The 16,923-nt window shown below is 38.8% G+C and overlaps 1 protein-coding gene across 1 annotated transcript in view; it reads right to left on the bottom strand.

Annotated features, from left to right (window-relative positions):
* The window catches only part of Hacl (2-hydroxyacyl-CoA lyase), a 144,481-nt gene extending 138,111 nt beyond the window's left edge, over positions 1-6,370 (bottom strand). The window contains exon 1 of the mRNA XM_070087657.1: positions 5,995-6,370. Within this exon, the coding sequence (XP_069943758.1) occupies positions 5,995-6,358 (364 nt within the window). The 5' untranslated portion in view covers positions 6,359-6,370. The remainder of the gene's footprint in view (positions 1-5,994) is intronic.
* Positions 6,371-16,923: the final 10,553 nt, after the last annotated feature.

Genomic DNA, 16,923 nt, shown 5'->3' with positions numbered 1-16,923 from the left:
TGTGTTGGTTTCCCTGACAATGATGTCCATCAGGGGTTCATCGAAGAATAACTCAAAGCATTCCAGTTCAATAGCATTGTTCCCAAGTGGACATGATGGCTTTATTCCACTTAGTGTTTCATCAAAGTCATGAGGACTGGGAACAAGCTCGTCACCGTCCTGCCAATCCCAGATGCGGTCTGCTGGTGGGTTCTGGATATTGTACCGTGGCTGTGGTTGTGCAGGTTGTGGGAGTGTGGGGTCGGGTGAGGCTGGGTGTTGTGCAGAGTCAGCAGCGTGGGTAGTAGCGTGGCCCGCTGCTGGTGCCACATGGGCCATGCCACCATCACTATCACCACCACTGCCTGCTCCCTCACTCACATCATTCATACCCATCGTAACAATATCGTCATCTTCACTATCAGGTCGTGGTGTAGGGCCACGGGATGTGCTCCCAGAGTTTCTCCTTCCCCTTGGAACAGCATATGAAACACTACCAGACCGCATGCTACGTCGTACATACTGCTGCTTCACTGGGGAATATTCACCCTCACTGTCACTAGAACTGCTTTCAATGACCTTGAAATCACTATCACTATCACATTCACTGCTAACATCTGGGTGTTGTACACGACCAAATAGTTTCCTCTTTCGTCCTGGTACAGGCGAACGTGAACGTGAACAAGCCGGCCCAGCACCAGAGGTGGAAGGTTGTGGGTCATCTGGGTTTTCATCACTAATTACGTTATCCTGGGCACTTTTTCCAGCCACACTCACTTCAAAATCCTGGAATTCACTGTCACTGACATTTTCATCGCTGTTAGAGCTATCACTTGGGAACAAAAGACCTCCAATCCGCCGAGGAGTGAGGAACTTCTTACCAAGAGGCATGGTGAAAATGGACTACCAAGATGGCGTTCCCACAATGCACCGCTGGATCCCAGATTTTTTTCACAGGGTGCACACCGACCACTGAGACCCATTCTCTCTCATGTAGGCCTACCAGGCCTTTCCCGCTTGATTTGAAGCCGCTAGAATTTGTGCGTATAAATATGTCAGAAACAGTGGCGCGTAAGACGTATTTATACGGCGTAAACAGTCAAAGGGTTAAAAGACAATATTCAAAATAAAGTTGCTAGTAATGGCAAATCAATTGATCAACAAACAAAAAAAAGATAGTAGAGGGCAACGAGTGACTAGCTCCCTTAAGGTTTACTGTACAAAAAGTAGGAGTCTAAGAAATAAGATAGATGAGCTAAGATTACTTGCAAGTGTAGGTAATATAGATATTATTGGTATAACAGAGACCTGGTTCAACCTGAAAGACAGAGAAATGCCTTCTGAATGCAACATACAGGGTTATAAACTATTCCACATTGATAGGGTCAACAGGAAGGTGGTGGAGTGGCAGTGTATGTCAGAGAAAATTTAAATTGTTGTCTTAGACATGATATAAGATTAGAAACATCGAACACAGAATCTGTTTGGCTACAATTTCTCGAGGGTCGTGGCAAAATAATTTTAGGTGTGATTTATAGGCCCCCAAACCTCGATAGGGAGTGCAGTAAGCTGTTATGGGACGAAATTCATAAGGCATCTAGATATGAAAATGTTGTGATAATGGGAAATTTTAACTTCAGACAAATTGATTGGAACAATATGACAGGAAATCTTGAGTCTAGTGACTTTCTTGATACGGTTCAGGATTGCTTTTTAGAACAGGTTGTGACAGAACCAACTAGAGGAAACAATCTGCTTGACTTGGTTCTTGCCAACAGAGTCACTAATTAATAATCTTGAGGTTAATGATGAGCTTGAGGAAAGTGATCACAAATCACTTAGTTTCAATATATCATGGAATTACCCAGATAACTGCAATCAAACCTCTGTTTGATTTGCTCTCGCGAAGTTACCGGTCTCGACGATGTTTACGCATCGGCGATTTCACCCACTTTGAGCCCTATTTTCAGCCAATTCCAGTGTATTAGTCAACAAAAGTCATAACTATTTCGCTAGAACTCCATTTTTTCTATCAAGTGAGTACAAGAAACCACCCATTTACCAATTTCAACTATCCAATAAAGTGGTCAGAATTTAGCAATTTTGCCAATTTCACACAAATTTCAAAAGATGCCAATTTCCAAATAGGGTCCAGAATAAACAAGAAAGACATTCCTGGCACTAAAATAACAAGTTCTCAGTTCATTAGTCACATCCCCAGGCCCCTCTTATATTTCTTTGGCTTTCCACTTTGAGTTTTTATTCTCACAAAAAATAGAAGCTTTACTGTTATGCAGGCTACTGCATTAGTGTAGAAATGGTATAAATAATATCAGCACACTTGTGAAATAATATTAGACTCACCAGTTGACGTGTATTGGACGCTTGGCATGATTTGTTTACTTTTGAATTTTGGTAAAAATCGAACATTTCTGCTTCTTTGAGCTCAATTTCAAGGTACTTTTCCTTGTAAAACCAGTCAACATCATCTCAATTTCTGTAATATGTCTTCCATTCTATGAAATGAGACCAGGAAAACTAGAATACAACAATAAATATCATATGAAAATACAGTGCAAAGTCGCTGTTTTAATCCAAAAACACAAATTTTTTTTTTCTCATTACGCATTGCGTGCTGCAGGATTTTTTTATACTGCACACACTGATCACATAGACCCATTCTTTCATATGTAGGCCTACCAGCTTTCTCTCACTAGATCTGAGGGCGGTAGAATTTAGGCGTACTAGTACGTTAAAAACCCTGGGGCGTAAGCCGTACTAGTACGGCCAAAACCCTGAAAGGGTTAATCTGCATTTGGCCTAGTCACTACACTTTTGTTTACAATTCTTGGCATGAATTATTCATTACTTCTTCCTTCGTTTATGATGGCATCTAGCGGTAGTTGTTAGAAACGATTAAATTCAGTGAACAAGGTATGTCAATGGTAAGAACATGGCTCTGGGCCGCTGTGTAGCGCACGGTGTTGTGACTCATTTTGACCCATACAAGTTCTAGCACACAAGTCGTATTCCAAACAAAGGTCATATACAAAACAAAAATTTTAGCATCCAAAAAGAACGTATACCAAGTTGGACTTATTCCAAAGCCGATGTATACCAAGGTACCACTGTACTATAAATTGTAATTATCAGAACACAAAAATTATATAAATATAAAAAAAAAGAGTAAAAAGGGTATATATGCTATGAATCTAGCGGTAGTTGTTAGGATTAAACAGTGCATGTTGTCATCAGGTGAGCATCCAGCGCATATACAAAACAAAAATTTTAGCATGCAAGTTGGACTTATTCGATGTTATATACTCCAAAAATTATATAAATATAAAAAAAAAGAGTAAAAAGGGTATAGTGGCAACATTTCTGCAAACGGAAGGACTGCATGTTGTCATCAGGTGAGCATCCAGCGCCAACTTTGCACTCTTATATCTCCAAAAAAAAATTTTATCCTGTTACCTAGAGTATACCTGGAGATGTAGAAAAATGCCTTCATTTTCTTCAAAATATTCGGAGCGCTGGGCGAGAGAATGTAGATCTATGTTTGGACAGTTAAGGGGTTAACCCTTTCAAGGTTTCCAACGTACTAGTAAGGCTTACACGCCAGGGTTATTGACGTACTAGAACGCCTAAATTCTAGCACCTTCAAATCAAGTGAGAGAAAGATGGTAGGTCTACATATGAAAGAATGGGTCTATGTGGTCAGTGTGCAAGTACAAAAAATCCTGCAGCACAGAGTGCATAATGAGAAAAAAAATCCGACCATGTTTTTGGTTTAAAACAGCGACTTTGCACTGTACTTTTGTATGGTATTTATGGTTGTATTCTAGTTTTCCTGGTCTCATTTTATAGAATGGAAGACATATTAAAGAAATTGAGATGATATTGATTGGTTGAAATTGAGCTCAAAGTATCAGAAATGTTCGATTTTTACCAAATTTCAAAAGTAAACAAATCATGCCAAGCGTCCAATACACATCAACTGGTGAGTCAAATATTCTTTCACAAGTGCACTGATATTATTTATACCATTTCTACACCAATGCAGTAGTCTGCTAACAGTAAATCTTATATTTTTTGTGAGAATAAAAATTCAAAGTGGAAAGCAAAAGAGATGTAAGAAAGGCCTGGGGACCTGACTAATGAACAGAAAAAATGTTATTTTAGTGCCAGGAATGTCTGTGTTGCTTATTCTGGACCCTATTTGGAAATTAACATCTTCTGAAATTTGTGAAATTGGCAAAATTGCCAATTTCTGACCACTTTATTGGATATTTGAAATCGGTAAATGGGTGGTTTCTTGTACTCATTTGATAGAAAAAATGGAGTTCTAGGGAAATTGATATGATTTTTGTCGACTAGTACACTGAAATTGGCTGAAAACAGGGCTCAAAGTGGGCAAAATCGCCGATGCGCCAACATCATCGAGACTGCTAACTTTGTGAGAGCACAATTCCTTAAATTTTCCATCAAATTTCATACTTTTGGTGTCATTATGATCGAGAAAAGATTCTCTATCATTTCAAAAGATTTTTTTTTTTTCCAAAAAATTTTCGACCCTAAGAACGAGTTTAGGAGAGGGCCTCTCGACCCTAAAAGGGTTAATTATTGATAGGCCCTAAACCATGACCAATTAGGAACAGAACTCCATCATTAAGTGAGGAGAGACTATACTTAATTAAATTTAACGGTCAGCCCTCCATATCCAAGGGTTCTGGATACGTGGATTCAACCAACCGCAGATCGAAAATATTAAAGAAAAAAAATACACAAAGTTCCAAAAAGCAGAATTTGAATTTGCTGTGTGCCAAGCACTACAATGAATCTACGCAAATGATGTGATGTGTAGGCAATACCAAGGGACAATTGTATATGTATAAACAGCCATCTGAGGTTTCTTCTATTTTCTTTATAATTCTTAATAGGTGTAGCCTGGTATAGGTGGTGAATGGATGATGAATGACTGGGTGGGTGAGTGTATGGTTGGTGTAGGCAGTAATGGGTGGGGCACTTGACTAAGTGCTTAGGTATGTGGACTGCATGTTAGGGTGAATGACTGCATAAGGTGTGGGCATGAGGTTGTGGGGAAGTGGTGAGGGACTAGGCAAGGTGTGGTCTTAGAGACAGTAGGGGAATGGTGTAAGTGTAGGCATGTCGCTGTGGGAAGAATTATCTGGGTGGGTTGTGTGGGGGTAGGTTGTTGGTTGAGCGTGTGGCAATATGAAATTGTGCAGGTGGAGGCTGCTGGCTGGAATGGTGTGGGTGAAAGAGTGTAGCCATGTAGGGGTTGTGGGCTGTATGCGTGTGTGACCAGAACATGTGGCCACAGAGAAGGGAAAAGTTGTTTGAGCAGTTGGTTTGGGCAGAGGTGTGTCCAAGTACGAATGAAGCAAAAGCCATGGTATTAAACACGTATGAATGGAGCAGAAGCTATGGTATTAAACACGTATGAACTGAGCAGAAGCTGTGGTATTAAACATGTATGAACTGAGCAGAAGCTATGGTATTAAACATGTATGAATGGAGCCCTCAGCCTCATTGCCAGATGGAGGAGAAAAAACCAAGTATTATAACCTTCACCCACCACACCCACCATGGGACATACAATGGGTGAAGGGAACATGGGACTTGAGCATCCATGGACTTTAGTATCTGTGGGGGGTCCTGGAACCATTCCCCACAGATAATGAGGGACAACAGTACACATAAAAATGGCCAAATAATACATAAATACTTGAATAACAATGCCAAAAGTATTCTGATTACAATACACTTCTTTTTTTATTGAGAGTGTGAAGGTGATTAGAAGCTGCAGGAACCATTCCACCATTACAGTAAACTAGCATTGAAAATATGAAGTCAATAAGAAGAGGCATTCTCAAGTTATAAATGAAGTTTGAAAGAAGAAAAAACAATAAGAAGAAATAAAAAAAATAAAACAATTAGGCAAGCACTGAAAGTTACCCCTTCAGGGATAACTCAGAATATTAAATGACTTACCTATAGCTTGAGCTGCATAACATGCTGCCTGCTCATTCCTCATGCCAATATACTTGATGCCTGCTTGCTGAGCTGCCACTGCTACTTCAACAACAGGAATGCCAACTATCTGAAGATGAACAAGTAAATATAGTATTGTCTTCTCACCTCCTCCTCTACAAATTACTAAATGTAAAAAGAAGAAACTTTTGTTTCTTCTTTTTCGGGTCACTTGCCTAAGTGGAAGATGGCTGGTGTTTCTAAAAAATAACCTGTTCTGCTTCTTGTGAAGAATTGTCTTCTTAAATTTAACAAAGTATTGAGAAAGATTAGTAAGACAGCATATGGCTGAAGCTTCCATAATTATTAAAGTGAAGTTCATCATGGCATAGTGAGCCAGCGAGTCTCTTGAACTTCTTCCTACCAGTAAATACACATCACAACTCAATACAGTAATTAGAAACCAAAATGCAGTATACAGAAAACTTTGCTTTCCTGTTTGTGTCTACATGTGGGACATGTTCCTCGCTTATCAGTTGAGGTAGAGGTAATGCCTCCACCTCAACATTGATGCTGTAGAAGAACTTTTCATATATCAAATGTGCAGGTAACCTCATAAACACAATGCATTCAAAATTCCCCAAAACTTCAAAACATTATACTCAAAGCTTTTGAAAACCCAAATGCATGAACAGCATTTCAGGCAACTTAGACTAGGATAAAACTATATATTATTAGAAGACAGATGTGACATTATCTAAGTTTAAGAGTCTAGCACAGGGTCCTAATAAAAAGTAAAAATAATATTAAAAATTCTAATTACAAGATTATTCAATAAAATGAAAGTTATTATTGACAAGTTAGAAAAGAGTGAAGAGTAGTTTGTAATAATAAGATAAAATATTACTTTCAGGGGATGATACTTTTTCTTAACATGCTGGCTGCCTCCCACCGAGGCAAAATGACCTGAAAAGAAGAAACACTTTCACTATCACTCACAGACCGGGCCGCGGGGGCGTTGACCCCCGAAACTCTCTCCAGGTAAACTCCAGGTACATCATTGCCTTGCCAGAATCATGCAGATACTACAGTTCAGATGCCCCTCCAAACTGTAATATCCCCACCCCTCCTTCAGAGTGCAGGCACTGTGCTTCCAACCTCCAGGACTCAAGTTCAGTCAACCACTTTCCCTGAGTCCCTTCATGTTACTTTGCTCATACTGCAACAGCACGTCAAGTCATAAAAACCACTCGCCTTCACACTTTCCTAATACATTCATAAATGCCTCATGGACGTCCAAGCCCCTCACGTACAAAACCTCTTCTACCCCTTTGCTCCAACCATTCCTAGGACGACCCCTACCCTGCCTTTCTTCCACTACAGATTTATATGCTCTCCAAGTCATTCTATTTTGTTCCATCCTCTACGAATGTCCAAACTATCTCAACAACTATCTGGATACTTTTAGAAACCCAACACCTTCTCCTAGTCTCCAAGCTATGGATTCTCTGCATAATATTCACTCCACACATTGCCCTCAGACACGACATCTCCACTGCCTCTAGCCTTCTTGGTGCAACATTCACCACCCATGCTTCACACCCATATAAAATTGTTGGTACCAGTATATTCTCATACTTTCCCTTTTTTGCCTCCCTGGATAATGTTCTTTGTCTCCACAGATGACTTAATGCACCACTCACCTTTTTCTCTGTCATCAATTCTATGGTTCACCTCATCTTTCATAAATCCATCCACTGATAATTCCACTCCCAAATATTTGAATACATTCACTTCCTCCATGCTTCCTCCCTCCAATCTGATATTCAGTTGATCTTCACCTAAATCATTCATTACTTTCATCACCTTGCTCTTTTCTAAATTCACTTTAAATTTCCTTCATTAACCCTTTCAGTGGCCATCACATAGAACTACATCAATGAGCTCAGAGTCTTTCATGTAGTTCTGTTCCAAAAGATCACTCAGATAAGCTGTGAATGGTAAATTTTGGCCTAGATATGAGAGACTGGGTCTGTGCAATGAGTGTGCAGAATATAAAAAAAAAATCCTACCCCATGCAGAGCATGATGGGAAAAACAAACTCAGACCAGGTGGATGTTTTTTTCAGATGGGTTTTATGGTTTCATTGGCTGTTTCTTGATATCATTTGATAGAATGAAAGACATACTGCCAAAAGAAATTATTTTGATTGGTTTCAGGACCAGAAGTGGCTTGAAACTGAGCTCAAAATAGTGGAAATTATAGATTTTTTGCCGATATTCTTTTTTTTTTTTTTTTTTTTTTTTTTTTTTTTTTTTTTTTTTTTACACAGGGTTTGACAAGGTTAAGGATCCCTAGTGGGTAAGGCCTCCATATAACTTCCAGTCTGTTTTATGGGTTTTTAATATGTCAGATTCCATTATTGGGACACTGTAAACTATACAAACTATCTTGGTTATATTTTATCTGAGAAATAGAATAAATTTTCAAATTTTGTGTGATTAAGAGCTCAAAACGGAAGGAGAACATGACTAATAAACAGCCAATGTTGTTTTAGTGTCAGCAATGTCTACAGTGTTTATTTTAGACTCTAATTCTAAATCGGTGTTTTTAAATTTTGTGTCAAATTGGTCAAATTACTGACTTCTATGCATTTTATTGTGATAACAACAATGACAATAATAATAATAATAATAATAATAATAATAATAATAATAATAATAATAATTCTAACAATAATTCTAGGTAGTAGGCTGGTAGACAGCAACCGTCCAGGGAGGTACTACCGCCCTGCAAAGTGAATGTAAAATGGAATCCTTTGATCGTTTTACATGATGGTAGGACTGCTGGTGTCTTTTTTCTGTCTCATAAACATGCAAGATTTCAGGTGTGTCTTGCTACTTCTGCTTACACTTAGGCCACACTACACGTGCATGTACAAGCATATATATACACACCCCTTTGGGTTTTCTACTATTTTCTTACTAGTTCTTGTTCTTGTTTGTTTCCTCTTATCTCTATTGGGAAGTGGAACAGAATTCTTCCTCTGTAAGTCATACTAGCCCCTTGCTGGGAGCAAGGGGCTAGTAACCCCTTCTGTATATACAGTAGAACCCCAAGTTTCGGCCGTGCTGAGTATCAGCCGTTTTGAGTTTCGGCCGCTTTTTTCAGCTAAATTTTGTCCCGAGTTTTGGCCGTTGTCCTGTGTTTCAGCCGGCGTACCAGACCTGTCTGCTTGCCCGCGCCTGTGTGCCTCCCTGTGCAGGTGTCGTGAGCCAGTCTAGCTTCGTTTATCCCTGAGTGAACATTACCCTGCGCACTCATCCAAACACTTCACAATAAATTCATTGTGTTTAGTGCTTGTTTATTGATTGTGACTATGAAATAAGCCACCATGGGCCCAAAGAAACTTCATAATGGCAGCCCTTTGGTAAAGAAAGTGAGAAACACCATAGAAGTGAAGAAGGAGATAGTACAAAAATACGAGAGTGGCGTACGTGTGGGTGAGCTTGCCAGGATGTATGGCAAAAACAAATCAACAATCACTTCTATCCTGGTGAAGAGAAAAGAACTCATGGAAGCTGATGCTGCAAAAGGTGTTCACATGTTAACCAAAAATAGAACACAGTCAAAGAGGTTGAGAAGTTGTTGGTGGTGTGGATCAACAATAAACGGATAGTGGGTGATAGTGTTTCAGAGTCGATCATTTGTGAAAAGACAAGGCAGTTGCATGCCAATCTTGCAAATAAAATGCCTGGAACCAGTGATGATGATAGTGAATTTAAGGCCAGCAGAGGCTGGTTTGGCAGATTTAAGAAGCATAGTGGTATACACAGTGTGGTAAGGCATGGTGAGGCTGCAAGATCTGACAAATTGGTGGCTGCAAAAATATATATGTGAATTCAAGGGGTATGTAGAGGCTGAAGAATTCAAACCCCAACAAGTGTTCAATTGTGACGAAACAGGCCTCTTTTGGAAGAAAATGCCAAAGAGGACCTACATTAATCAGGAGGAAAAGGCACTGCCAGGACACAAGCTTATGAAAGACAGGCTAACTCTTGTTCTGTGCTAATGCTAGTGGGGATTTTAAAGTGAAGCCTTGACTGGTGTATCACTCAGAAAATCCCAGTGTGTTCAAGAAAAACAATGTCATCAAAAGTAAATTGTGTGTGTTGTAGAAAGTTAATCATAAGGCCTGGGTCATAAGGAATATTTTCAAAGAGTGACTCCATGAAGTGTTTGGCCCCACTTACACTCACTCACCCATTTGACCATAAACAGAAATATCAATCTCAATCTTAAAATAATGAATCCTAACTAGTCATAAGTTGGCCTGTGATACTCCAATACTGAAACTATGTATTGTGCCAAAACAAAAGCATTCACATTGCTAAACTCACAAACTAGCATTTAGCCACTTAGCCATAATACCAACTTACCTCATAATTTGTAATATTTTAAATTTAAGAATTAATCTAAGGGGACAAAAGAGAGTGCAAAAATTATAGGGGGATAAATCTGTTGAGTATACCTGGTAAAGTGTATGGTAGAGTTATTATTGAAAGAATTAAAAGTAAGACGGAGAATAGGATAGCAGATGAACAAGGAGGCTTTAGGAAAGGTAGGGGGTGTGTGGACCAGGTGTTTACAGTGAAACATATAAGTGAACAGTATTTAGATAAGGCTAAAGAGGTCTTCGTGGCATTTATGGATTTGGAAAAGGCGTATGACAGGGTGGATAGGGGGGCAATGTGGTAGATGTTGCAGGTGTATGGTGTAGGAGGTAGGTTACTGAAAGCAGTGAAGAGTTTTTACGAGGATAGTGAGGCTCAAGTTAGAGTACATAGGAAAGAGGGAAATTATTTCCCAGTAAAAGTAGGCCTTAGACAAGGATGTGTGATGTCACCGTGGTTGTTTAATATATTTATAGATGGGGTTGTAAGAGAAGTAAATGTGAGGGTCTTGACAAGAGGCGTGGAGTTAACCCTTTCAGGGTCCGTCCCGTAGATCTACGGCTTTACGTTCAGGGTCCAAACCGTAAATCTACGCCATGAGCTCAGCTCACTCTGATAAACTGTGAGTGGTACATTTGGGCCTAGATATGAGAGAATACATCTATGTGGTATGTGTGCACCACATAAAACAGATCCTGCAGCACACTGTGTATAATGAGAGAAAAAAACTTAAATCATGATTTTTCGATTAAAACAGCAACTTTGCAGTGTTTTTTCGTATGTTTTTTATAGTTGTATTTGCGATTTCTTGGTCTCATTTGATAGAATGGAAGAGATATTACAGAAATAGAGATGATTTTGATTGGTTTTAGCACTGGAAATGGCTTGAAACTGAGCTCAAAGTAGCGGAAATGTTAAATTTTTGCCGATATTCAAGAGTAAACAAACGACCTCACACGTCTAATACACGTCAGCTGGTGGGTCTAATATACATTCACAAATATGGTGATGATATTTATACAATTATTACAGTATTGCATAACAGTAAATCTTCTATTTTTTGGTGTGAATAAAAATTCATTATGTGAATAAAAAATCAAAATGGAATTTATTTGTAAAGCCTCAAAACATAACTAATGAACAGAGGAAACGTTAGTTTAGTGCCAGGAATGCCTACATTGTTTATTCTGGACCCTATTTTGAAATTGGAATATTTTGAACTTTGTGTTAAATTGGCCAAATTAACAATTTCCGATCACTTTATTTTGTAGTTGAAACAGTTGACTTGGCGATTTCTTGTGCTCAATCGATAGAATAGAAGTAATACTAGTGAAATAGCTAAGAATTTGGTTGATTGGAATAATGTAATTGGCCTAAAATGGGAGTCAAAGTCGGCAAAATCGCCGATTCGTAAATGTCGCTGACACATCAAAATTCGCGAGAGCATAATTTCGTCAATTTTCCACCAAATTTCGTACTTTTTGCTTTATTACCTTCACAAAAAGATTCTCTACGATTTCATAAGAAAAAATAACAAATTTTTTTTTTGAAAATTCTTGGACACTGGTGCGTGACTCCAGATTTGGGCCTTGGACCCTGAAAGGGTTAAAAGATAAAGAATCACACATAAAGTGGGAGTTGTCACAGTTGCTCTTTGCTGATGACACTGTGCTCTTGGGAGATTCTGAAGAGAAGTTGCAGAGATTGGTGGATGAATTTGGTAGGGTGTGCAAAAGAAGAAAATTAAAAGTGAATACAGGAAAGAGTAAGATTATGAGGATAACAAAAATATTAGGTGATGAAAGATTGGATATCAGATTGGAGGGAGAGAGTATGGAGGAGGTGAATGTATTCAGATATTTGGGAGTGGACGTGTCAGCGGATGGGTCTATGAAGGATGAGGTGAATCATAGAATTGATGAGGGGAAAAGGGTGAGTGGTGCACTTAGGAGTCTGTGGAGACAAAGAACTTTGTCCTTGGAGGCAAAGAGGGGAATGTATGAGAGTATAGTTTTACCAACACTCTTATATGGGTGTGAAGCATGGGTGATGAATGTTGCAGCGAGGAGAAGGCTGGAGGCAGTGGAGATGTCATGTCTGAGGGCAATGTGTGGTGTGAATATAATGCAGAGAATTCGTAGTTTGGAAGTTAGGAGGAGGTGCGGGATTACCAAAACTGTTGTCCAGAGGGCTGAGGAAGGGTTGTTGAGGTGGTTCAGACATGTAGAGAGAATGGAGCGAAACAGAATGACCTCAAGAGTGTATCAGTCTGTAGTGGAAGGAAGGCGGGGTAGGGGTCGGCCTAGGAAAGGTTGGAGGGAGGGGGTAAAGGAGGTTTTGTGTGCGAGGGGCTTGGACTTCCAGCAGGCGTGCGTGAGCGTGTTTGATAGGAGTGAATGGAGATGAATGGTTTTTAATACTTGTCGTGCTGTTGGAGTGTGAGCAAAGTAACATTTATGAAGGGGTTCAGGGAAACCGGCAGGCCGGACTTGAGTCCTGGAGATGGGAAGTACAGTGCCTGCACTCTGAAGGAGGGGTGTTAATGTTGCAGTTTAAAAACTGTAGTGTAAAGTACCCTTCTGGCAAGACAGTGATGGAGTGAATGATGGTGAAAGTTTTTCTTTTTCGGGCCACCCTGCCTTGGTGGGAATCGGCCAGTGTGATAATAATAATAATAATAATCTAAGTCTGCCCAAAATGCCTAGCCATGCTAGGTGTTCTAGTGGCACCCTCTGTAATTAGTACTTTACTAAATGTAAACCACACAATAACCAAATTCTGTAAACTCAGCATTGGAATCCTTATATCCACCAATATTCAATACACTAAACCTACTCACCATACAAAACATCCATACTTGTTACTGCACCTATTACATACATAGAACACTTAACTCAGATATTAACCCTCCCCTCAAACATCTCCTTGCCAACCTCAACAGAACACATGACCATAACACAAGGCACAGATCACTCTTTGATGTTCCTCGTGTCCATCTCACACTATGCAAAAACTCAATGCACATAAAAGGCCCTAAAATCTGGAATTCATTACCTGTAAATATAAAAGAAACACTACCTGTTTATAAATTCAAGTCTCTACTCAAAGATCACTTACTCACCCAAAACCAAATAAATACTGAATAACTGAACCTTATAAATTGTATATCTTAAATGTTTCTCACAATTATATCACATAAATGTTAAACCTAAAACCGAATCTAACTTTATTATTTTTTAAATACACTACCTAACAGAATCCTTCATATGACTGAATGCAACCATATGACCTGTCTTTGTAATACTCACTTGTGCTTTATAGTAATCTGTTTACATTAATGTTTTATCACTGATTTCATCATTGCTTAGTTAATCTTAAGTTAATTTTAAGCCAGCCCGTAATGCTATGCATAGTATAAGTGGCTTTGGCATGCTGCTCTTATCTGTATTTTTTTGTACCTCTGTATGTGTGCTCAAATTGATAATAAATAAATAAATAAATAAATAAATAAATATAGAGAATAAACTTTGAATTTGAATTTGAATACCTCCTGGAAAATAATCTGCCACCCAAGTGCCTCCTGGTAAAGGACAATGCTCCTGCTCATCCTCCAAACTTGGTAGACCTCTTGTCTAGGGACTTCAGTTTTATAACAGTGAAGCTCTTGCCTCCTAACACCACTCCTCTCCTCCAGCCCATGGACCAGCAGGTCCTTTCTACTTCCAAAAAACTCTACTCAAAAGCAGTGTTTGAAAGGTGCTATGAAGTGACCTCTGACACTGAAATGACCCTGAGAGAGTTCTGTAGGAATCACTTCAGTATCTAAAACTGCATAAGCCTTATAGGTAAGGCTTGGGAGGGAGTGACTTCCAGGACTTTGAACTCTGCTTGGAGACAACTGTGGCCACAATGTGTCATCCAGAGGGATTTTGAAGGGTTTGAGGCTGACCCTGACCCTGTCGACCCTCTGCTTGTTGTGGAAGGTATTGTGACATTAGGCAAGTCCCTGGGGTTAGAGGTGAGTGGTGAGGATGTGGAAGAGCTAACCATTGATGAACTGCAAGAGCTTCAAATGGAACAGCATCAGACCACAGCTGAGGAACTTGCTTCAGAGGAGGAGGAAGAGGGAGTGAAGGAGGTGCTTTCTTCAGTGATTTAGGACATGTGTGCAAAGTGGAATGAGTTGCAAAGTTTTGTTGAAAAGTATCACCCTGACCAAGCTGAAACAAGCCATATCTGCAACATGTTCAGAGGCAAAATCTTGTCCCACTTCAGGGAAATCTTAAAGAGATGCCAGAAACAGAGCACTCTTGACAGTTATTTTGTGTGACTCTCAAGCAGGTCCTAGTGGCATTAAAAGACAAAGAAGGGAAGTAACTCCAGATAAGGACTTGTTACCTAAAGTCTTTATGGAAGGGGATTCCCCTTCCAAACAATAAGTCCTCCCTCTCTCCTCCTCCCTATCTTCCAGATGCCAGCAAGACTCTTCAATAAAGGTACGTACATGTAATTTTAAATGTTTATTTATGTATTGTATTACTCATTTAAGTGTTTATATTTGTTGTCTGTATGTTAAAATAGAATTATTCTTTAAAAAATGTATTTTTTGTTAATATTTTTGTGGGTTTGGAATGGATTAATTTGATTTACATTATTTCTTGTGGGAAATATTGCTTCAACTTTTGACTGTTTCGAGTTTAGCTCCTGGAACGGATTACGGCCGAAACTCGGGGTTCCACTGTATTACTAAATTTAAAAGATGAAACTTTCATTTTTCCTTTTGGGCCGCCCTGCCTTGGTGGGATAAGGCCAGTTTGTTGAAAGAATAGTAATAATAAGAATAATAATAATAATACTAGGTAGTAGGTTGGAAGGCAGTAACCACCCATGGAGGTACTATCATCCTGCCAAGTGAGTGTAAAATGGAAGCTTGAACTGCTTTACATGATGGTAGGATTGCTGGAGTCTTTTTTCTGTCTCATCAACATGCAAGATTTCCAGTACGTCTTGCTACTTCACCTTACACTAAGGTCACACTACACATGCATGTACAAGCATATATATACAGGAAGGCCCCGCTTTACGGCGTTTCACTTTACGGCGTTCCGCTAATACGGACATTTCAAATTATGACCAAAACTCGCTATACGGCTCCCCCCACCTGACTTTCTAATACGGTCACAGTGCCCCACCCTGTTTGTTTACATTCTCCATGAGCTCAGTAAGCACTAAGTCTCTCCATTTTGTCTGGAAACTCCAAAATTTCAAATGTTTTTAAAAGTTATTTCATATTTTATATATACTCTGATAATTATACTTATGTATACCTGTACCTAAATAAACTTACATACTGCACTGGCATGCAGGTACACATTAAAATTGGTAAGTGTCTTATGTCTCCAGACGTCATATTAGTAATGATAATAATAATCATCGAGTCATTTAAATGTCGTATATTACGTTAATATACACATTTTCATTAATCCATCCATGATATTTTTTTCAAAATTATATAATAAACACGATGCATAACATATAAATAAGATAAATACACCCCACAGTAGAATAAATAAACATAAATGTGAGATGTGGTAGCAGACGACTTGCACAAGTGACGCCATATAAGAAATGATAATAATAATAACAATACTCACCGAGTCTCATTAAATGTCGTATATTATGTTAATATACACATTTTCATTAATCCATCCATGATATTTTTTTTCAAAATTATATAATAAACACGATACATAACATAAAAAGATGATAAATACACCCCACAATAGAATAAATAAACATAAATATAAGATGTGGGAGCCACATAACTTGTACAAGTGACGGCAAGAATAACATTTTCTCTAATCTAACATAAGAGAAAATGTGTTACTGGGGGTAACTGTAGAAAATTATTCCTTTCGTATGTATGTAAGTAAGTTTATTCAGGTATACACAAATACAGTTACATAGATTATCATACATAACAACATACGTGTAGAGAACCTAGGATAACCCAAAAAAGTCAGTGTGACTTATTTCCATTGCCTTCACTCAGAGCTTCATTTCTTCTCAAAATGATGTTACATGAGAATGGGAGTGTTCTTCTTTATTAATTCTACCGTATCAATGTAGAGACAACCTGTACACAATGTAACTTGTACACAAACCAGACATGTACACTTCGTTTGTTTACAAAACTTACGTTCGCCTGGTTTGTTTACACAACTCTGCGCCTGTCCCCTCTCATGTACTCATTCTTTCTCTCTCTCATTTATTCGTTTTATCTCATTTACTTACTCCTGACCCTACATTAAGACTACAAATATTTTAAGGTAAGTAATGAGTGAACTGTATATACATTTTATCGCTCTGGGATGCTTAAATATCATAGAATAGTATGTGTGGGTGGGGTGGCCTGGTAAGGTAGCCTGGCTATTACCATACATACCACACTTGATTTCTTACAATAAATACTACTTGTCTCACCCTAGATTAAGAC

This window comes from Cherax quadricarinatus, chromosome 22 (assembly GCF_038502225.1).
Source record: "Cherax quadricarinatus isolate ZL_2023a chromosome 22, ASM3850222v1, whole genome shotgun sequence".
NCBI lineage: Eukaryota > Metazoa > Arthropoda > Malacostraca > Decapoda > Parastacidae > Cherax > Cherax quadricarinatus.
The sequence above is the reverse complement of the archived record's forward strand: the minus strand, read 5'-3'. Positions and strand labels throughout refer to the sequence as shown.